This window comes from Ovis aries, chromosome 1 (assembly GCF_016772045.2).
Source record: "Ovis aries strain OAR_USU_Benz2616 breed Rambouillet chromosome 1, ARS-UI_Ramb_v3.0, whole genome shotgun sequence".
NCBI lineage: Eukaryota > Metazoa > Chordata > Mammalia > Artiodactyla > Bovidae > Ovis > Ovis aries.
In genome coordinates, this window is record NC_056054.1 from 69,772,961 (window position 1) to 69,800,627 (window position 27,667).

Genomic DNA, 27,667 nt, shown 5'->3' on the forward strand with positions numbered 1-27,667 from the left:
TTAATACTGTAGTGATTCACACATACGTATATGCATATTTGCGCTTTTATTATTATTGGCCATGCTGCACAACATGAGGGATCTTAGCTTCCTGACCAGGGATCGAACATGTGTCCCTTGCAGAGGAAGGATAGAGTCTCTACCACTGGACAGCCAGGGAAGTCCCTGAGTTTTCATTTATAGATTTTTTTTCCAAATTATATGATTTAACACTGGAATTAAATATTTAAAATCAGTCTGGGAAAATATGGAATGATTGGTTGCTGTACATACACTTTACCTCTTCTGTCAGCCCCTAATGATGAGGATTATTTCTTAATCATTTGCGTATCCTAGAACTGAGCTTTCTGGCTTGACCAGAGTAGGCACATAAGAATGTTGATGAACTACACTAAACAGCAGGATTCTTGAAAAAATTCTCGGGCATTGATTATCCATCCAGTCCTTTTAAATGCTGAAAGAGAAAACTAGTAAGCATATAGATGGAGCTACTAATATACAAGACCCAAATAATGAACTATTTCTTACCTGATGTGGACTGCTTCATCATGTTATGCATTAAGAGACAGAGTAAAAAAAGTAAAAACATATAGAATTTATTTAAATAATACTTAAGACATTCTGATATACACATTACAACTTTAAAAAGTTAACAAAATCTTAAACTCTCACTATCAACAAAGAGATTGGATTTAAGGATTTCTCTGCACATATTAAGCAATGCTTACCAAAGAAGGCATTTAGTAATTAGAAAAGGAAAGTGATAAGTGAAGACATACAACTTATAAAGAATAAAACAAAATGCAGTATAGTTAATAAGAAAACAGGAAACTGTCATGTTCAGTCTGATGAACATAGGTTTTGACAGGAAACAGCAGTGTTTCTAACTGCAAGACAGTAAAAATTCAGACACTAAAAAAAGAGTATTAAAAACTATTACAATTATTTCACATAAAAATCACATTAAAATTTTAAAGCAGGGAGAATCTGCAGGGGTGAATATTCTGAAGCCTCAAAGGACTTCATAATCATGAAGGATATAGAAGTATTTTTTGTAATTTTTTCCTTGGTCTACTTCATTTACTAAATAACTAAAGGTTAAGACAGAAGTTTCTTTCATGAAACAGAAAAATGTGATATGTTTTACAGATATACAGCTTTTAATATAACTTAATAAGTAACACGGAAATTTGTTCTAAGAAAACTTGTTCATCTGGGCTGCTGACCATGTAGACAGAGGACACAACATGTTCTCTATGTATTTGCTTTCTTTCTGCACATTACAGAACAGTGGTACCTTGAAAAAGTTAGGGTTAACTTTACAGTTGATTTTAAAGTGACACAACAGGTTAATCTGCCATTTTCAACATGTAGAGGTAACAGAATTAATAATGAACACTTATATTGATATGATGCTTTAAAGTTAAAGTTCTGCGTATATTATTTCAAGTTAAAATTTTTTCCCCATGTGTCTGCTTGGAGGTTGAATTGTACAGGCAACTACTACTTTCTGAGATTCAAAAGAATAAGAAGGACTGCACTGAGTATTTTGAAAGACAATCAATCCACAACAAAGTGGAAAAAAGTCATCCACACACCAAAAAAACCCCTAACCAAATGAACTTTGATCACTACTAGACAGGGTTTAAACCATTGAAGTGAGTCATGTGATACCAAGCGAACTGCAAAACAGTTGCAGTAAGTTTCCAAGACTGAGTCATATCAGATTATAAAAGCTCCTATTTGTACATTTGGGTCTCTATAATCAATCTTTGTAAAACACAGGGCTATAGCTTTTAAAGCTAAAGGTAACAATTCTATAAGTGACCTATAATATAAAAAAAAACTATACATTATCTTATATGAGCAGATGTAAAGTCCAATAACATAGATTTGTATTTCTAATTTATAAAGGCTTTACTCTTTTCCCCCAAAGTTTAATCAGTGATTTTGTTGGATTCCCTACAGAATAATTTTAATAGTTTTCAAATTTTTAAATACATGTAAATGAAAAATGATACAGTATATTTATTCTCAATTATCAGCTTTAAAAACTGAATTCACACATGACAAAGATTAAAACTGGTGACAAGCACACAAACGAAAAGATTTCCAGTGAATCAGAACCGGAAACCAATAACAGTGATCAATCAGAGGTCATGACCTGCTGATCATTGCATTACATACATAGACAACAGCCAAAATTCAGACTTACAGTAATTAAAATTCAGATTAAGCTGAGAAAATTCAAGAATTTTATTGAAATAATATAAAATAGACAATGCTGACAATGTTTTTGGCATTAATCTATATAAATCTCTTTAAAGCCAGATGAAACTCTTAAAATTAAAAAAATATATAGAGTCTATGTTAAATGTATAAAACGCAACAGTTAAAACTCATACTGTTAGAAGCAAAGAAAAAATATGTATACACATTAATAAGTGAAAAAGAAGGAAAGCAAAGTTTGGAACTTAAGAAACCTATACTGTGCATTTGTTATGAGAGAAGGACAGAGGGGGAAGAAATAAAAGCCATTTACAAAGAACTGTTAGTTTTTCTCTAGTGCATACTTAGATTTATCCAGTACACTGAGGCAAACAAAATGAAACTGCCATTGCTCTCTTCCTGGCAGCTGACACATCTTGATAAAATTGAAACCATTAACATTATTTAGAAGGTATTCTAATGTCAATGGTGATGAGGTTAGGAATATATGAGGTTCTATGTAAATTTATGACCAATTACAGGAAATAAATCACTTCACACTTGTTTCACTCTGAACTTTTAAAGCTACATCAAAGTACCACGTACATTTCATATGATTTAACCTTTAGCTGGAGCACTGAAAAAAATATTCAAACCTTTAGCAAAACATCCTCATAAAAACAAGGTATTTTTTTCTATCTGGATTGAATTTCTAGGAGGAATTTTTCTTCTCTAAAGCTGAATCATAGGTTTTATCAGCCCATCCAATCAACCAAATTTTAAATCATTTACTTGATAAAGGATTTGTGTCTGGACAATATAAAGAATTCTTACAACTAAATTATAAAAAGATAACCCAATTTGAAATGGGCAAAAGGTCTGAGTAGATATGTCTCTAAAGATACAAATAGCTAATAAGTATAGGGAAAGATGGTCCATTGTCATTAACTATAGACAGAATACAAATCAAAAAAACAAAATGAGATAACATTTACACTTACTAGGATAGCTCTCGATCCCCTCACCCAAAAATAGAGAATGACAAGTACTGCCAAGAATGTGAAGAAACCAGAACCCTCATAAATAGCTGGTGGGAATATACAACGGTACACCTTCTTTGGAAAACAGTACGGCAGTTCCTCAAATGGTTAAAAGTAGAGTTATCATATAACTCAGCAATATCATTAATAAGTACACATTCAAGACAAATGAAAATGTTCACAAAGAAACCTGTATATAGATGCTTGCAGCAGCATTATTTAAAATAGCCCCAAAGTGAAAACATCCCAAATGTCTATCAACTGATGCATGGATATATAAATTATGGTATATCCATATGAAGGAATATTATTAGGCATTATGAATGAAGAAGTACTGATACATGCTACTACAAGGATGAACTCTGACAAGATTACACTAAGTACAAGAAACCAATCACAGATGACCACATATTGTATAATTCCATTTAAATGAAATATCCATGGAGAAATCAACAGAGACAGAAAGTATCAACAGATTAGTGTTTGCCTAGAACTATCGGGAACCTTGAGGGGAAATGAGGAGTGACTGCTAATGGGAATGTGACTAACTTTTGAATGATAAAAATGTTCTACAATTTATTGTGATGATGGTTGCACAACTCAGTGAATACACTAAAAACCACTGAATTGCACACTTTAGGTGGGTGAAGTGTATTAGACATGAATTAAAGCTCAATAAAGCTGTTTTATATATACATATACACACACACAAAATATTTCTATTTACATATACGTCAGATAGCCATTCTGTGGATATATTTTCAACAGAGATATTGCCAGACTGAAAAGAAATAATTTTCTATTTAGGAAATGAAGAAAACTTAATTGATTAAAAAAAAGTTCACCAACGTTAACCTTCAACATTTAGCTTTTTCCTCAACGTAAAAAGAAACGATGGCTACCTTCTACAGCTTCATTTTAAACAGGCAGAAAATATTCACAATAAAATGTTTATTTCTTTAGACTGAAGTTAAAGGAGATGAATTCATTTATAGTATTTACTTTTTTTCAGAAACTAAAACTTCTGATGGAAAAATAATTTTAAAAATATACAATATACATACATAGCCACAAACCCATGCTATTTTATCACTGAACACAAAATAAGCTTTCAAACAGACAAGGTTAGTATCCCCTCTTCCTCATTTGGAGGTACTCACAGGCTGCTTAGTTAAGATTGGGTACTTGCAAACCACATGACCTCATGAATGCTATCTTATCATATCACAGGTTCCTCACACTGACCACAACAACTTAAATCAGACAGTCAGGAAAGCAGCACTGAGTCTTTGACACGTATTATTGGTATGACATTTTCAGCTGTCCAGCTTGCGGGGAGTGAAAATCTGATTATCTCATGTCCAACTGCATCTGGGAGATATGGCCCATGAAAAGCACATGACTTACTGCACTAAAACTTCCAACCACAATGTAAAAGTTTTCGTTTTTGTAAATCTGAGAGAGCTAGCTATTCACCTTGTATCAATTTTCCTTTAATCGACAGTAAATTTGCAGAGCACATTTTCTAAGGTTCCTAGTTTGAAACACTATCAATACTATACTATTGTTTCTTTAAAACTGAATTACAAGACGCAAAAAAATACCCCAAAGTTTTAAAATAACTTATTATATTTCCAAATCTTAGTGTAGTTGAAGAAACTGGATTAATATTTAAGAATAGATAGCATTAACAAACAAGTATGAAGTATTGGGTAGCTTGGTAAAAAATAGCACAAGAATATCTAAATTAGACTGAAAAAAATCCAAATTGGCTCTGAAATGCATCATTTAAACCAAGGCCTTAATAGGAATATAACTTAAAACATAATTAAGGAAGATTTTATTTAATGCACTTCCTCTTGTTAGCTAAATCTCTGTAAGTGCTTTTCTTTACCACCACACACTAAAAACAGACTAACCAGAAGGCACTCTGGTTTTAGAGGTGCCCCTCTTTACTGATTTCTAGTTATTTCTTCTTGAGCTCTTTACACACCTCTGAACCTTTGCATATGATGGTTTCTCTGCCTGAAACAGCTTTCTACTCTCCTTTTCCTGGCTAACTTCTATTCGTCCTTCAATAAAGAGCTTAGGCACCCCCACGCCCAGAAATCTTTTCATATTTCTAGGCTGTGGCACCATATGGTTCTACCACAGCATTGCCCATACTGACTGGCTCTCCCTACCAGTCTGAATTCCTTCACAATTGGGACTATGACTTTTATACACCTAGCATAGGACTGGGATGGAAAGGACTTTATAATGAACATTTAAATAACTGTTTTAGGATGCAGAAATTGAGGCAAGGCCTGAAGTATGCCTGAGAGTTAAAAGATGTCCAAATATTCATTGACTGAATGAATGTATGAATAGGCATCCTATAAGGCCACACAGTTAATCAGTGGCAGAACTAGCCCTACAATCCAGGATGACCATTTCTCAACCACCTGCAGTAAGATGGACAGCAAAGACAAAAAATTCAGAAACAAGACTAAACTTATTAAATGAAAACACCCAAAGAACAACAAACAAAATCCAGAATGCTATTAAGAACCTGATAAGTTGCATGGATATCTATTTTCCCCCTCTTCTTTATTTTATTAATGTGTTTAGCAGTAGTGGCACGACAGTGAAGGAGAAAGTCAGAGTTAGATGAAGAGTCGGGATAATCAGCTTTCAAATAGATGAAATAAATTTTAAAAATAAACACTAAAGTCTTGAAACCTGAGCACACAAATAAATTCCCTGGATTTTAAAATCATAGCTCATTTTGGGTGCCCCATGTAAGGCTGAATGAAAATCTTCAAGCACATCTTATCACTGTCATTCCAAACGTCAACAAACAATACTGTAATCATGCTAAAACCTTATTGGTATCATACATATGACTGAAATGTCTTTAGGCATTTATATCTTATTTTCCTCATGTCTTAGATCTAAAAGGAAGCCTCTTCCACCCTTACTGAAACAATCCATTTCAGTTCAGTTGCTTAGTCGTGTCTGACTCTTTGTGACCCTATGGACTGCAGCACATCAGGCCTCCCTGTCCATTCACCAACTCCCAGAGTTTACTCAAACTCATGTCCATTGAGTCAGTGATGCCATCCAACCATCTCATCCTTTGTCGATCCCTTCTCCTCCCACCTTCAATCTCAGCATCAGGGTCTTTTCAAATGAGTCAGCTCTTCGAATCAGGTGGCCGGAGTATTGGAGTTTCAGCTTCAACATCAGTCCTTCCAATGAATAGTCAGGACTGATTTCCTTTAGGATTGACTAATTTGATCTCCTTGCAGTCCAAGGGACTCTCAAGAGTCTTCTCTAACACCATGGTTCAAAAGCATTAATTCTTCAGCACTCAACTTTCCTTATAGTCCAACTCTCACATCCATACACGACTACTGGAAAACCATAGCCTTGACTAGATGGACCTCTGTTGGCAAAGTAACATCTCTGCTTTTTAATATGCTGTCTACGGAGGAGCCTGGTAGGCTGCAGTCCATGGGGTCGCTAGGATTCAGACACGACTGAGCGACTTCACTTTCACTTTTCACTTTCATGCATTGGAGAAGGAAACGGCAACCCACTCCAGTGGTCTTGCCTGGAGAATCCCAGGGATGGGGGAGCCTAGTGGGCTGCCATCTCTGGGGTTGCACAGAGTTGGACACGACTGAAGCAACTTAGCAGCAGCAGCAACAGGTTGGTCATAACTTTTCTCCCAAGGAGTACTAACAAGTAACTATACAAACTGTCACTCTAGGCTTTATAGTTAGTTCCATTTCCTTTAAAAATGCTTAGTATTATCTGCCTTTATTTCTTATAACCCAAGTGGCATTTGACCACTTGGGTATATGCAGTTTCTTTGAAGTGGTTTCTTGTGAGGTATGTTTCCAATCTAACAGCCACAGAGTAATTGCTGGGACCATTTATTTAGCAACTTAAAGATCAGTACAGTTGTAACTCAGTATCCAAGGGAGACTGGATCAGGACCCTGTGGATACCAAAATCCACAGATGATCAAGTCCTCATATAATATGGAGTAGTATTTGCATATAACCTGTACACATCCTTCTGTATAATTTAAGTAATCTCTAAATACACGGATTCCCTGGTGGCTCAGTGGTAAAGAATCCACCTGCCAATGCAGGAGATGCAGGTTCGATCCCTGGGTTTGCAAGATCCCCTGGAGAAAGAAATGGCAACCCGCTCTAATATTCTTGCCTAGAAAAGTATACTTCCTACAATGTCTTGCACAATATCAGAAAAAATTCCATCTGATACAGCTTAATATTCAAGCCTGACTTTACACTTATAACTGGTTCTGTTCCTTGGCCAATGTCATATTATTTCTTGAGGACATTTACCTGGTCCTTTAATTCAGAGTACCAGATCCGAATTCCTAGTTCCAGACTGATTCTTTTTTTAATTTAAATTTATTTAATTGGAGGCTAATTACTTTATTGTATTGGTTTTGCCATTCATCAACACGAATCCACCGTGGGTGTACCCGTGTTCCCCATCCTGAACCCCCTCCCACATCCCTCCCCGTACTATCCCTCTGGGTCCTCCCAGTGCACCAGCCCCAAGCATCCTGTATCCTGCATCGAACCTGGACTGGCGATGCATTTCTTATATGATGTTATACATGTTTCAGTGCCATTCTCCAATGTTCATCGCACTGATTCTTTATTCTGTAAACTGTCAGTTCATCCAGATTTTGTCCTAGAAATTTTGTAAAGAAACCCTTCTAGAGGCATGTCCTACTTTAGTCAATACTTCTAAAAGGCTTCTTTCCCTGGTGTCTCATCTTTTCTGGATTCTAGTTCCTTCTCGCCTTGTTTTATAGTTTTTCAGAAACTGATATTGGAGTATAGTTGATTTATAATGTTATATTAGTTGCAGGTATACAGCTAATTGTTTTATATTTTTCATTTTTCTTTTCTAAGTGATTTAATTATTTCACTTTACCCTCTCCTACCAGAAACTTTTTTCTTCGTAGTCTCACAATTCAACTACAATTTCTTAATGAAACTACCATCATTAGAAACATTATTAATCACTAACAAATCAAAATTTTTGTTTTACCTACAGCAACCAGGATACACAGATGTATGTGGTTGAGTAGAAATAGATTTAAGGGCCTAGATCTGATAGATAGAGTGCCTGATGGACTATGGAATGAGATTCATGACTTTGTACAGGAGACAGGGATCAAGACCATCCTCATGGAAAACAAATGCAAAAATGCAAACTGGCTGTCTGGGGAGGCCTTACAAATAGCTGTGAAAAGAAGAGAAGCGAAAAGCAAAGGAGAAAAGGAAAGATATAAGCGTCTGAATGCAGAGTTCCAAAGAATAGCAAGAAGAGATAAGAAAGCCTTCTTTAGCGATCAATGCAAAGAAATAGAGGAAAACAACAGAATGGGAAAGACTGGAGATCTCTTCAAGAAAATTAGAGATACCAAGGGAACATTTCATGCAAAGATGGGCTCGATAAAGGACAGAAATGGTATGGACCTAACAGAAGCAGAAGATATTAAGACGAGGTGGCAAGAATACACAGAAGAACGGTACAAAAAAGATCTTCATGACCCAGATAATACGATGGTGTGATCACTCATCTAGAGCCAGACATCCTGGAATATGAAGTTAAGTGGGTCTTAGCATCACTACGAACAAAGCTAGTGGAAGTGATGGAATTCCAGTTGAGCTATTTCAAATCCTGAAAGATGATGCTGTGAAAGTGCTACACTCAATATGCCAGCACATTTGGAAAACTCAGCAGTGGCCACAGGACTGGAAAAGGTCAGTTTTCATTCCAATACCAAAGAAAGGCAATGCCAAAGAATGATCAAATGACCACACAATTGCACTCATCTCACACGCTAGTAAAGTAGTGCTCAAAATTCTCCAAGCCAGGCTTCAGCAATACGTGAACCGTGAACTTCCAGATGTTCAAGCTGGTTTTCGAAAAGGCAGAGGAACCAGAGATCAAATTGCCAACATCTGCTGGATCATGGAAAAAGCAAGAGAGTTCCAGGAAAACATCTATTTCTGCTTTATTGACTATGTCAAAGCCTTTGACTGTGTGGATCACAAGAAACTGTGGAAAATTCTGAGAGAGATGGGAATACCAGACCACATGACCTGCCTCTTGAGAAATCTGTATGCAGGTCAGGAAGCAACAGTTAGAACTGGACAGGGAACAACAGACAGGTTCCAAATAGGAAAAGGACTACGTCAAGGCTGTATATTGTCACCCTGCTTATTTAACTTCTATGCAGAGTACATCATGAGAAACGCTGGGCTGGAAGAAGCACAAGCTGGAATCAAGATTGCCAGGAGAAATATCAATAACCTCAGATATGCAGATGACACCACCCTTATGGCAGAAAGTGAAGAGGAACTAAAAAGCCTCTTGATGAAAGTGAAAGAGGAGAGTGAAAAAGTTGGCTTAAAGCTCAACATTCAGAAAACGAAGATCATGGCATCTGGTCCCATCACTTCATGGGAAATAGATGGGGAAACAGTGGAAACAGTGTCAGACTTTATTTTTGGGGGCTACAAAATCACTGCAGATGGTGACTGTAGCCATGAAATTAAGAGACACTTACTCCTTGGAAGAAAAGTTATGACCAACCTAGATAGCATATTAAAAAGCAGAGACATTACTTTGCCGACTAAGGTCCGTCTAGTTAAGGCTATGGTTTTTTCTGTGGTCATGTATGGATGTGAGAGTTGGACTGTGAAGAAGGCTGAGCGGCGAAGAATTTATGCTTTTGAACTGTGGTGTTGGAGAAGACTCTTGAGAGCCCCTTGGACTGCAAGGAGATCCAACTAGTCCATTCTGAAGGAGATCAACCCTGGGATTTCTCTGGAAGGAATGATGCTAAAGCTGCAACTCCAGTACTTTGGCCACCTCATGCGATTAGCTGACTCATTGGAAAAGACTGTGATGCTGGGAGGGATTGGGGGCAGGAGGAGAAGGGGACGACCGAGGATGAGATGGCTGGATGGCATCACTGACTGGATGGATGTGAGTCTGAGTGAACTCCGGGAGTTGGTGATGGACAGGGTGGCCTAGCGTGCTGCGATTCATGGAGTCGGAAAGAGTCGGACACGACTGAGCGACTGAACTGAACTGAAAAGTCCTGCGTTGGATTATTATTGTTTTACATATGAATGTGGTATATTATTCTTTTCAGAGGCAAAGAATGAATGGAAACATATCACTGGAGATTTTAAAAACATCTGGAAACAACTGCTGGAAGTTTGGCCACGGGTTAGATTACTTTTTCATTTAGGTCATTATAAGATATTGAGATAGTTCCCTGTGCTATGTAGTATGTCCTTGTTGCTACCTATTATACATACAATAGTGTACATATGTTAATTCCAAACTGCTAATTTCTCTCCCCCTCTCCCTTCTTTGGTAACCATAAACTTGTTTTCTATGTCTATGAGTCTATTTTGGTTTTTAAATAAGTTCATTTGTGTAATTTTTAAAATTCCACATACAAGTGATAGCATATGATATTTGACTTTCTATAAACAGATTCTTGACACAGAATATATCAAATAGCTGAGCTAATTTACATAGTTGAATAAGTTTGTATTTCTTAATACGCATATATGAAAACGGGTTGACAATTTTTACTTAATTCTAGGTTTCTAGAAATGTCAGATTTGGCTAAAAAATCTCAGTTGCCTCTGTTTCCAGAAAATCATCTAATATTTAAAAGCTAAGATTTTAGCGGCAACCACTGGAAACTAAAGCAGAATTGAAGGGTCAAGTCAGACCACTTCCCCAGTCTTAGATCATATAGAAGTCTAAAACCTGAAGAAGAAAGAAAAGTAAAGAATACGAAATGAGGATAGACTTCTCCTACCTAAAAACTGACTCTCATCTGAGAGAGAGAATTAATTTTAATTCAATTAAACTCCTATGAAACTCTTACTTTGTCTACCACGAGACACCTGAACTGGTCGACAGCATTGGTGAGGCAGTGGATTGGAGTTGATCAGAAGCTACAGTGCCCAGGCAGTACTTCCGTCTCTGCCACTAAATAGCTGCGCAACTTTGGGTAAGTCCCTTCAACTCTTGGGTACTCAGGTTCCTCATTTATTAAGTGAAAAACTAGATAAACTTTGAGAACAAGTCTGGTTAAAAAATATATATATGTATATCTGAAATTTGAGTTTTAAGTCTTTTACATACTGCTATTATTCCAGACATAAAATACTGGACACTGTTCAATAAATATATTTTTAACTTTAATAAGATGAACTGCTTACCTGAGAAAATGGAACATGTGAAGAGTAATAAATCATTTAAAGAAGTCATTAAAGAATCAGTTTTTTATCGATAAATGGAAATGGTAAGATTAAAAACCAGTGCTACACATTTCATTCAACAGCCTTAAAGCAATTTTCATAGAATACAATTATGCTCTATTATAGACAGAGTGCCTAATGAACTATGGATGGAGGTTCGTGACATTGTACAGGAGACAGGGATCAAGACCATCCCCATGGAAAAGAAATGTAAAAGAGCAAAATGGCTGTCTGGGGAGGCCTTACAAATAGCTGTGAAAAGAAGAGAAGCGAAAAGCAAAGGAGAAAAGGAAAGATATAAGCATCTGAATGCAGTTCCAAAGAATAGCAAGGAGAGATAAGAAAGCCTTCCTCAGCGATCAATGCAAAGAAATAGAGGAAAACAACAGAATGGGAAAGACTAGAGATCTCTTCAAGAAAATTAGAGATACCAAGGGAACATTTCATGCAAAGATGGGCTCAATAAAGGACAGAAATGGCATGGACCTAACAGAAGCAGAAGATATGAAGAAGAAGTGGCAAAAACACACAGAACTGTACAAAAAATATCTTCATGACCCAGATAACTACAATGGCGTGATCACTCACACTCACCTAGAGCCAGACATCCTGGAATGTGAAGTTAAGTGGGCCTTAGAAAGCATCGCTACAAACAAAGCTAGTGGAGGTGATGGAATTCCAGCTGAACTATTTCAAATCCTGAAAGATGATGCTGTGAAAGTGCTACACTCAATATGCCAGCACATTTGGAAAACTCAGCAGTGGCCACAGGACTGGAAAAGGTCAGTTTTCATTCCAATACCAAAGAAAGGCAATGCCAAAGAATGATCAAACGACCACACAATTGCACTCATCTCACATGCTAGTAAAGTAATGCTCAAAATTCTCCAAGCCAGGCTTCAGCAATACGTGGACCGTGAACTTCCAGATGTTTAAGCTGGTTTTAGAAAAGGCAGAGGAACCAGAGATCAAATTGCCAACATCTGCTGGATCATGGAAAAAGCAAGAGTGTTCCAGAAAAACATCTATTTCTGCTTTATTGACTATGTCAAAGCCTTTGACTGTGTGGATCATAATAAACTGTGGAAAATTCTGAGAGAGATGGGAATACCAGACCACCTGACCTGCCTCTTGAGGAACTTACATGCAGGTCAGGCAGCAACAGTTCGAACTGGACATAGAACCACAGTTGGTTCCAAATAGGAAAAGGAGTATGTCAAGGCTGTATATTGTCACCCTGCTTATTTAACTTATATGCAGAGTACATCATGAGAAACGCTGGACTGGAAGAAACACAAGCTAGAATCAAGATTGCCGGCAGAAATATCAATAACCTCAGATATGCAGATGACACCACCCTTATGGCAGAAAGTGAAGAGGAACTAAAAAGCCTCTTGATGAAAGTAAAAGAGGAGAGTGAAAAAGTTGGCTTAAAGCTCAGCATTCAGAAAACTAAGATCATGGCATCCAGTCCCATCACTTCATGGGAAATATTATAGGGAAACAGTGGAAACAGTGTCAGACTTTATTTTTCTTGGGCTCCAAGATCACTGCAGATGGTGACTGCAGCCATGAAATTAAGATACTTACTCCTTGGAAGGAAAGTTATGACCAACCTAGATAGCATATTAAAAAGCAGAGACATTACTTTGTTGACAAAGGTCCGTCTAGTCAAGGCTATGGTTTTTCCTGTGGTCATGTATGGATGTGAGAGTTGGACTGTGAAGAAAGCTGAGCGCCAAAGAATTGATGCTTTTGCACTGTGGTGTTGAAGACTCTTGAGAGTCCCTTGGACTGCAAGGAGATCCAACTAGTCCATTCTAAAGGAGATCAGTCCTGGGTGTTCATTGGAAGGACTGATGTTGAAGCTATAACTCCAATACTTTGGCTACCTCATGCAAACAGTTGACTCATTGGAAAAGACCCTGATGCTGGGAGGGATTGGGGGCAGGAGGAGAAGGGGACGACAGAGGATGAGATGGCTGGAAGGAATCACTGACTGGATAGACATGAGTTTGAGTGAACTCTGGGAGTTGGTGATGGACAGGGAGGCCTGGCGTGCTGTGATTTATGGGGTTGCAAAGAGTCGGTTAAATTTCACTAGCAACTCTGAGCAAAAGAAGCACGGCACAAAAGAAGATGCACCATAAGAAGTCATTTATAGAACATTTAAAAACTTAAACCACCGTATTAGAATTTGAGATCACAGTTATTTCTGAGGAGGAGGGTATGACTGAAGAGAGGTTGGGAGAGAGTATGAATGGAGCTTTGCAGTCTATCTCTTGGACCTGGCTCGTGGTTACATGTATGTGATCTCTGTGATAACTTACTACTACTACTTAGTAAGTCGCTTCAGTCGTGTCTGACTCTGTGGGACCCCATAGACGGCAGCCTACCAGGCTCTGCGTCCCTGGGATTCTTCAGGCAAGAACACTGGAGTGGGTTGACATTTCCTTCTCCAATGCATGAACGTGAAAAGTGAAAGTGAAGTCGCTCAGTCGTGTCCGACTCTTCGCGACCCCATGGACTGTAGCCTACCAGGCTCCTCTGCCCATGGGATTTTCCAGGCAAGAGTACTGGAGTGGGGTGCCATTGCCTTCTCCGTGTGATAACTTACTGAGCTATAAACTTGTCACCTGGACACTTTTCTGTAAGTAATACTTCTTTAGAAAGTTTTAGAAGTTTGTGTTCTTTAGATTGTTCAATTTTTATGACTATGAACCCATACGACTGCAGAATGTTAAGGATAATAGCTGGTGGACTAATTTTAGAAGGTCTCCATCATATAAAGAGCAATGAAGAAACTGTTGCTTGGTCTTAGTGTCAGGAACAGGTGTGGCTCTTCTAACCAACTGGTCTGTTTTATCACAAAGACACTATGAAAAGTTTAAGTGACCAGATTTTCCCTTTCTGCTGATTGCCGAAAACCTTATTTTTTGAGCTAAGCTTAAGGCCCATGAAAAAAATGTGTAAGATACTTTTGTGGTATGCTATTTTGTATTGGTCTTATTTAAGGGTCCATGTTTCATTCCTAGTGTTCTTGACTTTTTCTCACAAAATTACACTTTGCTTTTTTTTTTTTTAATCATTTGCAAACTTCCTTTATCCTATCTGGAACAAGGCATGGTATTAGTGAATAAAAAATGCTCTAATTCTTTTCTTTCTTTTAAAAAATATATGGTTTGGTTTTACTTCAATATGTTTGGTTTTACTTCATTCTTGTTTAATGCACTGTAATCTGACTAGAAGTCCTGACCCTAAATTCCAGGTTCTGCCACTTTCTGGTTATGTAACTTTAGATGAATTATTTAGCCTCATTGAGCCTATAAAGTGGAAATATTAACAATTTTCACAGGATAACTATGAAGATTAAAAGAGTCATCCAAAAGATCTATATCTGGTTTAGCAACTACCACACAGAAAGTTTAATAAAAACAGGGAATATCTTGTTTATATAGAGAAGCTACTAAAAAAATAAAAAAGAAAAGCTACTAAGTGATTAGACTAGAATTACTTTTGTGGGATTTTAAGGATATAAAGTACATTAAAACTATTTTATTAAGACATCATAAAAATTCAGCAAAGCTGTATAATGGGGAAATATTTAATTTTCAGTATAAGCGGACTATCTTCAGTCTGGAATAAATCTACCTAATCCTAGATCTACTAGAACACATCAGCACCAAGAAAAACTTAAAGCATAAAATTTGTATTTCAAAAACATTTCCAGATCAGCTGTTTGGTGAGCATTTTCACAGGAAAAAATACTGTAAATGACAGCAAGGCTTAAAGGAACCCAGAGAAGCTTTGTCAATTGATACTGTGGCTGAACTGTATGATTATACTTCTCAATATGTCAATACCTAAATGAATTCTGAGTACATTTCTTTTGGCTTCTAAATGAGATTAACTTTCTACTTCCTTCTATCTTCCTTTCCAGGCAGTTAGAAGATATTCTTTGTTTGTCTTTAATGGTTAGCAGCTATAAGAAGATGGATCAAATGCTGAAGCAGACGGCTCATTCATTTCTGGAACTTATAGCTTTATGTCTTCTGACTTAAATGTTCCTGACGTCCAAACCTCCTGAAAAAGTTTAATTTTTCAAAACCCTGCCCAGATGCTGTTGCCATCTTATCCCACTATGTTTCAAAGGAGGCTATGTAGCATATGGGAATTAAGTGCATTGGTGGATTTAAAGTTATGTAGTCTAATCTCCTACCTCTATCACTGACTAGTATGACCATGGGGAGTTATTTAATACCCAAGAACCTCAGTTTTATGACATGTAGAAAGTGAAGTCACTCTGTCATGTCCGACTCTTTGTGATCCCATGGACTGTAGCCTACCACACTCCTCCCTCCATGGGATTTTCCAGGCAAGAGTACTGGAGTGGATTGCCATTTCCTTCTCCAGAGGATCTTCCCGACCCAGGGATTGAACCTGGGTCTCCTGCATTGCAGGCAGATGGTTTACCATTGAGCCACCAGAGAAGTCCTTATGACATGTAAAGCATGAATAAGAATCATGCTACCTACTTCAGAAGTTTGCTATGAAGATTAAAAGAAGCAAAGGAAGTTTAATAGTTAGTACAGTGTCTGACACAGAACAACTACTGAACAAATGGTATCTACTATAATGTATATTTTTCATTATGTATTACAATTTGTTTATCTGCATGCCTATTTCCTTACAAATAGCTGAGAAAAGAAGAGAAGCGAAAGGCAAAGGAGAACAGGAAAGATTTACTGATCTGAATGCAGAGTTCCAAAGAATAGCAAGGAGAGATAAGAAAGCTTTCTTATGAGAACAATGCAAAGAAGTAGAGGAAAACAACAGAATGGGAAAGACCAGATCTCAAGAAAATTGGAAATACCAAAGGATCATTTCATGTAAAGATGGCCACAGTAAAGGACAGAAACGGTAAGGACCTAACAAAAGCAAAAGAGGTTAAGAAGAGGTGGCTAGAATACACAGAAGAATTGTACAAAAAAGGTCTTAATGACCCAGATAACCACGATGGTATGATCACTAGAGTCAGACATTCTGGAGTGTAAAGTCAAGTGGGCCTTAGGAAGCATTACAACAAACAAAGCTAGTGGAGGTGATCGAATTCTAGATGAGCTATTTAAAATCCTAAAAAACGGTGCTGTTAATATGCTGCACTCAACATGTCGGCAAATTTGGAAAACTCAGCAGTGGTCACAGGACTGGAAAAGGTTAGTTTTCATTCCAATCACAAAGAAAGGCAATGCCAAGGAATGTTCTAAGTACCGCACAATTGTGTTCTATTCACATGCTAACAAGGTAATGCTTAAAACCCTACAAGTTAGGCTTCACCAGTACTTGAACCAAGAACTTCCAGATGTATAAACTGGATTTAGAAAAAGCAGAGGAACCAGAGACCAAATTGCCAACATCTGTTGGATCACAGAAAAAGCAAGAGAATTCCAGGAAAGCATCTACTTCTGCTTCATTGACTATGCTAAAGCCTTTGACTGTGTGGATCACAATAAACTGTGGAAAATTCTTCAAGAGACGGGAATACCAGACCACCTTATCTGCCTCCTGAGAAACCTGTATGTAGGTCAAGAAGCAACAGTTAGAACTCGACATGTAACAACGGACTGGTTCCAAATCGGGAAAGGAGTACGTCAAGGCTGTATATTGTCACCCTGCTTATTTAACTTCTATGCAGAGTACATCATGAGAAATGCTGGGCTGGATGAAGCACAAGCTGGAATCAAGATTGCTGGGAAAGATATCAATAACCTCAGATATGCAGACGAAACCACCCTTATGGCAGAAAGTGAAGAGGAACTAAAGAGTCTCATGATGAAGGCTAAAGAATTCCAAAAACTAAGACAGTGGCATCTGGTCTCATCACTTCGTGGAAAATAGATGGGGAAAAAAATGGAAACAATCACAGACTTTATTTTCTTGGGCTCCAAAATCACTGTGGACAGTGACTGTAGCCATGAAATTAAAAGACGCTTGCTCCTTGGAAGAAAAGCTATATCAAACCCAGAGAGCATATTAAAAAGCAGAGACATCACGTTGCTGACAAAAGTCCGTCTAGTCAAAGCTATGGTTTTACCAGTAGTCATGTACGATGTCATAGCTGGACCATAAAGAAGGCTGATCACAGCAGAATTGATGCTTTCGAACTGCGGTGCTGGAGAAAACTCCTGAGTCTCTTGGACTGCAAGGAGATCAAACCAGTCAATTCTAAAGAAAATCAGTCTGAATATTCATTGAAAGGACTGATGCTGAAGCTCCAATACCTTAGCCATCTGATGCAAAGAGCTGACTCATGGGAAAAGACCCTGATGCCTGGAAAGACTGAGGGCAGGAGGAGAAGGGGGGTGACAAGAGGATGAGATGGTTAGATGGCATCACTGACTCAATGGACATGAGTTTGAGCAAACAATGAAGGAGAGAGTGAAGGGAGACAGTAAGGGACAGAGAAGCCTGGCATAGCGTTGCAAAGAGCCAGACAGGACTGAACAACTGAACAACAACAATCTCCTTTGTTAGACTGTGAGTCCCTTGAGGCTATGAATTGTATTTCAATCTCCTCTATATTCAGTTCTAAACCCAGTGCCTAGTACAGAGTGGGTGCTGTGATGATAGATGGATCAAAGGACAGAAGGTGGGAAGATAGTGAAAGGAATGCACTTAAATTGGGACCTTGGGTCTTTTCTATGTCTGCCATGAGGACAGAACGTAGGGTTAGGAGAGGATTTAATCACAGCCCCTTCCAGGTCTGGGGCAGCAAGAGCTTCCACAGTGGCTTCTGTGAAGCTCTTGGCAGGGTTCAGTTCAGTTCAGTTCAGTTCAGTTGCTCAGTCGTGTCCAACTCTTTGCGACCCCATGAATCGCAGCATGCCAGGCCTCCCTGTCCATCACCAACTCCCAGAGTTCACTCAGACTCACATAAGAGGCTTCAAATTAAAAGATTTCTATGGTAGATAGGTAATACTAGGAGCAAAATTAGTTAGGTGGTAAGGGTAAGAATCACAGGGGTTGGGAGTCAGAGAAGGTGTGTGGTTGGATGATAGTAAGCTGCAAAACATGAATATAAATCTCTAATTATAATGCTAACAGAGAGAGATAGGGAGCTCTTGTGACTAGGTCAACTGCAGAATTTACTTACAGGATATATGCAAATTCATGTGTCAAGGACAACACAGTTAAAATATGGCCATTAATGGATATTCTTAAGATTTTAAATATTGTTTTCTAATCTAAACTCTCTGTAAATAGCACAGAAAAGATAGGCCACTCTGGATTAAATCCTGGTGCAATCGTTTACTATTTGTATCATCTTGGGGAAAGTTACTTAATTATTCTGAGTCTGTTTCCACATCTATTCAACTGAGGATACTACCATCATATGGGATTATTATGAAGATTAGTAATAATAAATATGAAGTGTCTGACACCATGCTTGAGTGACAGACCAATAAACAGTATATATTATTGCTACTTTATAGATTAACAATATATTCAGCCATTCATGAAAAATAACTTCTTTAATCTTCTTTACCATTTCATACAGACAGCTATGCTAAGTGGTCATAGCTGTTAGAACATGTACAACATTGCTATATCTTCAGGAAGATGAATCTGCAAAGCTGTTTCAATATTTCCTTCAACATTTAGAGAAGTACAAAAATCAGCTAACACAGTAACTATTAACAGTCACATGCTCAAATACAACATTAATACTTAAAAGTCAATTCTTATGTTGAAAGTCAAAGATTCTGGCAAATTCTAGCACATAAGCAAAAGTTAAGGTGGAGCAATTAGACTGACTTCAGTTTATCTGTTTTTTCCCCCCCACTGTGAAGTGCTATACACAAGAATGAAGAAAAATAAAATAAAATCAATAGAATAAAAAGGTGAAATTTGTTTAAATCTCTCAAGAAGCTGGCCAATAAATAGTAATTTTTGTACTAAGTCAACTACAGCCAGTATCTCATTTTAAACTTTCACCTGTTTTCCCTTATGCTTTCTTTAGTTATAAAACTTTGAACAGGTGAATACTGTTTCAATTTACTCCAAAAACATAATGAAAATAAGTCTCCAACTAAAGACCTATAGTGGTTTCACAGTATCTAGCAAACTTAATCTCTTCTAGCTTTGAAGATTCACCATAAACTGATCCTATTCAATCTAACTTTATTTCCACAACTCAGTCACATTACTTCTTAATCAAACCTGGCCTCCTCTAAACTCCCAACCCTATACTCACTGTCACCTGTGTGCCTGTGTGGTTTCCTGCTGCTGCTGCTGTTTAGTTGCTAAGCTGTGTCCCACTCTTTGCAACCTATGGACCATAGCCTGCCAGCCTTCTCTGTCCATGGGATTTCCCAGGCAAGAATACTGGAGTGGGTTGGGAGTGTGGTCCCCAACTATACTCATTCTCCTCTCTACTGTTTTCTAACTGGGACTTGTTTAAGCCCACGACTCTGGCCTATTCTGAATCACCCAATTAGCATCTTATCACAAACTGTTCTAAAATTAAAGATTGTTTTCACAAGCCACACCTAAAAATCTGACATTAAAGTTAAACCTCATGTTAACTATTTTCTGCCATTCCTGATAAGGAGAGAGTATCATTATTTTTAGTTAAGATATGTTCCCTTATCACTAGATGTCAAAATTATAAATGGGAGATTGATTTATTTCAGCCATAATTTTCTTTGAGAAAATCTTTTGAACGTAAGGAATAATCCCTAGGGTTCTCAACAACAATCTCTAGAATATGCTTACTTGTAACTTGTTTTTTCATGTATGACTATCAGATCAGATTATTAAAAAATTCACATGAATATGATTACACATGATCTTGGATCCCTCAAATGCTATCACAGCTGAAAAATCAGTATTTATAGGAAAGACCTACAAAACTTCGAGGCAAATTAAATTAAACCACATCTAAGATTGATCATTTTTGTTAGCTTTTTTTTTCTTTTCATTCAGAATTTACTTAGATTGACTGCCTCCAGGAGGTATTACCCAAAATACAGACTTTAACTGAAGAGTGTAATACCAGGAAAGGGTAATGTCCAAACTTTTTCCTTTGAGGTTAAATTAATTTAGTGAAGAAAATGAGTTTCTTTCTTAAGAAGTGAGGTTTATGTTACCCCTTCAAATAACTGTGAATAAACATTATTGTACAAATAGTTCAATATAAGAAGCATACTTTTCCATTTGTTTAGTTAGATAGTTATCATTAGGAAAAAACCCAAGGAAACTGACCTAGAATCACATTAATTAAAAAGTGTCTCTCTATCAAAACACATTATTTTAAATAATTTAAATTACCTAGGATAATAAAACTATCTAGTAAAAACTACTTGAAAATTTCATGAGTTGACTCTCACAGATTCAAGTTAGTGCCAGTTTAAAAAGTAGTCAGATACTAAGAAATCTGTTAACTGATATTAGGCAAGTATCCTTTTTTGCAATCTCAGTAATACTGCTATGAAGTGAAAAAGAAGACAAGAGTAAAAAAGACTTCCCTTTAGTCACAACGGTAATACCACAAATCTACTATAGAGATAAAAAGAAAATTTTAGTTTAATTGAAGTAACTTTGAAACCCAGGCAAACTATCAAGTGTTTTCTGATCTCAATAAGAAAGTAAAATATTTGCTATACAAACATTAATTGATCATTTCAGATATGATTAAAGAGGTTTAAGGACAACAAATCCTTAATATTAGAACAGAAAAATGTGTGTTAAAAAGAAGATACTCTTCTAAAATACTATTATTAATAATAATCAAAGAGTCACAAAAAGTATCTACCATGAAAGAGTCAATCATAAGCAATAATAAAGTGTTGTCACAATACAGAGGAAGGAAGAAAGAAATACGTGACGATCAAAATTTATCACTTACCTCATGATTCAGCTCTGCTATCTGATCTTTCAGTTCCCTAATGTACTGGTTAGAATCAGACTTGTTAAGCTGTCCTTGAAGCTTTCCTTCTTCTTTCTGTTTTGTGACAATATAATAAAGCAAAATCAAGATACAATTTTCACAGCCTGTACTCAAGTATTTGAAGATACAGGACAGCATAAAGGCATATCCTTTAACTGGCTAAATTCTGAACAAATATATTCTCAAGCTATTTCTGTAAAGTTAATAGAAAACTATACTATTTCTAAATAACGCTGATTAACTGTATTAATATAATTAACACAACTTATAAACTGTATCTTTTGAGAGACTCTTAGAAATCAGTAATTGAAAGGGTCTACTAGTGAAAAAAAATTACCCTAGAATTTGAAAGCCATTCATTTAGTCATTTTGAGGGTAAATGCTTTTCTATCCATTCCATAAGAGATTCAATGCTTAATTGGGAAAGTGGTAAGCCACCTACAATTACAGTAGGAAGTTGCTTTTGCTGGGGAACAGAAAGGGGAAAAAAAAAAGAGAAAAGGTTCTTCAAAACCCTCTTACAAGGGGAAGATGGTTCTGAATAACCTCTGTTTAATTAGCTCAGGAATGTGATTAAAAGGTGTTCCAATCCTGAGAACTAGTTACAGAATCATGCTGGAATCATTTTCCAGGGAGACAGACTGGAAAGAGAAGGAACTGCCTTTTTCTTATACCACCTGAAAACAAATGGAACTTTTAAGGTAAAGGGAAAAAAACAGGATTGTTTTTGGTGTCTTCAGTTTATTTGTTTAGGAGGCCATGTCTGATGTTTAAAATGTTAAGAAGCTCTGATTCAGAGACATCTACTGAAAACTACTGAGCAACTCCTGATGCCAGAAAAGTACCAATTTACCTTCAATAGTGACCACTCAGTTTCCTTTCATGGAGACAACCACTGTTAACAGTTTTTTTCATGTAGTCTTCCCATGGTATTTTGTACAGACATGTGTAAACTCACATGTATAACACATATTTTTACTCATATGACAGACACCATACAAGCTGTCCTACACTTGCTATTATCTCAAGAATAGTACTTGAAGATCATTCAGTATCAGCATGCAGCAGAAGGATAATACATTGTGATTTGAGAGAATTCTGGAGTTCCTGTAAAAGTTATCTTAGTGGTATCTAAACATTTATCAGTTACTTAAAAGTAAGTTGTAAAAGGTGCCTTAGGTTCTGTACAATTACCTTGAGTATAATCGGTTGTAGTGAAGAGCATTTTCCAACATGTAAAATGTATCTTTCCACTCACAGTAAGAAGGGACCTTGGACATAATCTGGTTTGGAACTCTGACTGCAATCACATGCAGCCTCTACTTTGCTTCCACATGCCCTCCGCTAACATCCTTGGCAAAAAGATGAACTAGCCAGAACTGCCTCGGCAACAGGATGGGCAGCTCCTCTGCAGAGTATTGGCAACCACCCCAACAAGACTGCTCTTCTGCGTTACTCTATTCCTGCCACCTTAATTTCATTCTTATGTACCCTTTAGTCTGTTCTGCAATCCTTTCATCAAGTTATTCCTATATGATCCTTCCCTCTCTTTTTTTCTTATGGCAATTTGACTTAAAAACCTTTTATTGGAATGTGGCCTGCTGAAGCAGTTTGATGTAACTAATATTTGTAGAGAGGTAAAAAAACAATTGAGTTTCCCTGGTGGCTCAGTGGTAAGAAGCCGCCTGCAATGCAGGAGATGTGGGTTTGATCCCTGGGCTGGGGAGATACCCTGGAGAAGAAAATGGCAACCCATTCCAGAATTCTTGCCTGGGAAATTCCATGGAAATTTCTTGGCAAGAGGAGCCTGGCAGGCTACAGTCCATGGGGTCACAAAAGAGTTGGAAATGACTTAGCAACTAAACAACAAAAGAACTACTACTGTTTCTGTCTCATCAGTGTTAACGCTCAGTCATGTCCGCGCTTTGTGACCCCATGGACTGTAGCCCACCAGGCTCTTCTGTTCATGGAATTCTCCAGTCAAGAATATGGGAGTGGATTGCCATTCCCTACTCCACAGGCTTTAAAACTTTTCTTATACATTTAAACACATGGATATCACATATAATCATCTAAAAAAAAGAATTTAACAATTACTATATTTCAAACATACAGCACCTTCAAAATACATAAGACATCTTATGGTTTTTAGCCATATTCCCATATTTAAGATAAAAATTCTTTTGAAGATTTAGTTAGAAATATTAATACAATGGCAAGATAAATGAGAGCAGAACCAACAGAACAGCAAGGATACCAAAACAAAACCCTAATCAAACCATCTCTGAAGCCTTCCTTACTGATTTTTTCATTTATATAAACCAATAAAATCTCTTGATTATTTAAACCAGTTTGAATATGGATCTGTCACTAACAACCAAAAAAATAAAAGCTAACATATCTTGAGCACTTATTAGGACTTCACAATTGAGGTTTCCCCACAGGCTTCCCCAGTGACTCAGTGGGTAAAGAATCTGCCTGCAATGGAGGAAACACAGGTTCAGTCCTTGGTCAGGAAGATGCCCTTGAGAAGGAAATGGCAACCCACTCCAGTATTCTTGCCTGGAAAATTCCACAGACAGAAGAGCCTGTCGGCCTACATACAGTCCATGGGGCTGCAAAGAGTCAGACATGACTGAGCATATAAACTCATATTACTTATCACAGGAATTAAGCCCTAATGCCTGAAGTATCCTTGTATGTAATGATCCAACTTACCTCCTATACATCTAAAATGGTACTAGCTTTGTATCATCCTTAGAACAACTGAGAAAATAGCTACTCAATTTTCTGTAGAGCTTCTCTATAGGAGGAGTGGTGGTAGAGAAAGGCTTACAATGAGCTAGGAATTGTTCTAAGCCCTTTATATGTAATCATCACAACGTGTATAACTGTTGTTGTTCAGTCCCTCAGTCGTGTAGGATTCTTTGTGACCCTAAGGACTGTGGCACTCCAGGCTTCTCTGTCCTCATCATCTCCTGGAGCTTGCTCAAACTCATGTCCATTGAGTCAGTGATGCCACTTTTATTTCTATTTCCTAGATAAGGACACTTAAATGAAAGACTGAGTGAACTGGATGCTCAAAAGTCACAACAATAGATGACACATTTTCTACCTTAAATTATGGCACTTTGACCATGAGAAATAATGAAACAGAATATATGGAGATCTAAATTAGCTTTCTTAGATTTGTTACAAAAATACTTATTTTAGCCTCTGCTGACTTAAGGGCTTCCCTGGTGGCTCAGACGGTAAAAAATCTGCCTGCAATGCAGGAGACCTAGGTTCGATCCCTGTGTTGGGAAGGAGGAAATGGCAACCCACTCTAGTACTCTTACCTAGGAAATCCCATGGACAGAGGAGCCTGGTGGGCTACAATCCATGGGGTTGCAAATATGACTAAATGACTAACACTTGCACTTTTCCTGCCGATTTAAACAGGAATTGCAATACCAAAAGAATTTAAAATGCTATAGCTACTTGCATCTATGGCCCTAAGCTAATATGATCCATATTATCAATTTACAGTTGTCCAATACAACTTACATGTTCTTATACAGTGAAGATTGCCCAGTTGTGTCTGACTCTTTGCGACCCCATGGACTGTAGCCTACCAGGCTCCTCTGTCCATGGGATTTTCCAGGCAATAGTACTGGAGTGGATTGCCATTTCCTTCTCCAGGGACCTTCCCAACCCAGGTCTCCCACATTGCAGACAGACGCTTAACTGTCTGAGCCACCAGGGAAGTCCCACATGTTCTTATGCCTGCATCTTATTTTTTTAATCATCCACTTTTTAAATGAAATATTTCAAAGGAAGAATAAGAACAAAAGTGTAATAAAATAAAGACTAATGAACCCACCACCTATATTCAGCCTGTTGCATGACTATATCTCATTCTAAGATTTTTCCTTGGCTCTAGACTTACTCTACCTTTAGTCCTGTATATCTCAAAGATGGAAAAGATGATGTCAGGTAGAAAGGATTAAGTGGTGAATAACTGAAAGAAGAAGGAAGACAAGGAAGAATGTAGAAAAAAAATTTTGGAAGGAGAATATTCATTAATATAAATAAAATAAAGCCATTATTCTTACAGAATGTACTTTCTAAATCCTATGTGACATGAGAAAGGGTAGCATATTTTTAGTTCAGTTCAGTTCAGTCGCTCAGTTGTGTCCGACTCTTTGCGACCCCATGAATCGCAGCACACCAGGCCTCCCTGTCCATCACCAACTCCCGGAGTTCACTCAGACTCACGTCCATCGAGTCCATGATGCCATCCAGCCATCTCATCCTCGGTCGTCCCCTTCTCCTCCTGCCCCCAATCCCTCCCAGCATCAGGGTCTTTTCCAGTGAGTCAACTCTTCGCATGAGGAGTCCAAAGTACTGGAGCTTCAGCTTTAGCATCATTCCTTTCAAAGAAATCCCAGGGCTGATCTCCTTCAGAATGGACTGGTTGGATCTCCTTGCAGTCCAAGGGACCCTCAAGAGTCTTCTCCAACACTACAGTTCAAACGCATCAATTCTTCGGTGCTCAGCCTTCTTCACAGTCCAACTCTCACATCCATACATGACTACAGGAAAAACCATAGCCTTGACTAGACGGACCTTAGTCGGCAAAGTAATGCCTTTGTTTTTGAATATACTATCTAGGTTGGTCATAACTTTTCTTCCAAGGAGTAAATATAGTAAGCAACTATATTTCCAAAGCAAGGAAATGTGATAAGAATTATCCATTTGAATATATGTGTTCAGCTGGCTTTTTATTTTAGTCTAATTTTATTACTATAATAAAATAAAAAGTCTTATTAATTCTCTTGAAATGGGTGATTAAATGGTAAGTGCAATCTACTACTTGGAAGATATCCTTCTGAATGAAATAAGCTAAATGTTTATGGTTTGGAATCATACTTGGATAAAGGTGATTTTTAATTAGGTCCTCAATAAAGTTAAAAGTCTTGAGGATTTTGGTCATTATAGAGCAATGTTATCATGTGGGATAACGCAACATTTTCAGGGTAAATAAAATGGCAAAACCACTCCAGTGTTCTTGCCTAGAAAACCCCATGGAGAGAGGAGCCTGGTAGGCTATAGTCCATGGGGTCACTAAGAGTTGGACACGTCTTAGCAACTAAACAACAACAAAAAACAACAAAGCCCAAGGTAAGTGCTAAAGCTGTAAGAATGTAGAAGTGCTTTAGGTCTGAATGGCTGTAGAATGACCAGTAATAATAATTGAGACCACTGGAAAAAAGGCTTGGCAAGACAGAAATCATTAAGTCTGTTTTACAAAAAATGATCAAATTACTTCAACGATTTGTTTCTTCCAAAGGTGGGTCATTGTAGGGTTTGGCTAAAAAGTTTGCTATAGCACTTTGATTTCTTTGGAGGGAAGGTAGAATTTAATGAAAAAAAAAAAAAAACCAGAGCAATTAAGAAATTTTACAATAAAAAATGGAAAGCTTTTAACTTAAAAAAAGACTCCTGAAAGACACTTGTGAAAATCAAAGAAGTCCTTTTAGATTTTATAGTTAAAAATAGGTGTCCTTTCAATGTCTGTTAACTGTAGGAAAAAAGGCAGAATTTCAAAGAGAAACACTATATATTTGATGAACTCTAACTGCATATAGTTGTTCTTAATTTAAATATAAAGATTACTGTTAGTTTTTTTAAAAAACTTTTATAAATAAAAACATTCTGATGCCTATTAAATCACTGTTTCTGTGGACAGATACCCCAGTAAACAACCTGTAAGGCACTGGCAAAACTGAAGAAAGAGGAAGAGTGAATAAGTGGTGCCAGGCTTTAGCAGTGACCCCAGAAGAAGACAATTACCATCCAGGCACACCGTCACACATTAGGAGCACAACAGGGTGACAGATACAAGCGGAAAGCTCCACTGGGGTATTTTGATTCAATAGCCGGCTTTAAGGGAATATAGCTGATATTTCAATAACAGAGATTAAAAAGTAAGAGATGTCCTGAATGCTATATAATGAACTGAGATGTATAAAAATGATGTTTTATTTTTAAGTCTATGATTTTATATTCTACAAATAGGGTCTCACTTAAATATGTTAATATAAAGTCTTTCAAAGATTCTTTTTAAATGTAAAATTGAATAACTGTATGCTTACAATACC

At 37.3% G+C, this 27,667-nt stretch overlaps 1 protein-coding gene across 14 annotated transcripts in view; it reads right to left on the reverse strand.

The window, feature by feature from the left end:
* Positions 1–27,667, reverse strand: part of EVI5 (ecotropic viral integration site 5) — a 237,931-nt gene that overhangs the window by 22,928 nt on the left and 187,336 nt on the right. For all 14 annotated transcript variants that reach the window (XM_060411667.1, XM_060411662.1, XM_012176230.4 and 11 more), the window contains one exon: positions 21,483–21,578. In XM_060411667.1, the coding sequence (XP_060267650.1) occupies positions 21,483–21,578 (96 nt within the window). The remainder of the gene's footprint in view (positions 1–21,482; positions 21,579–27,667) is intronic.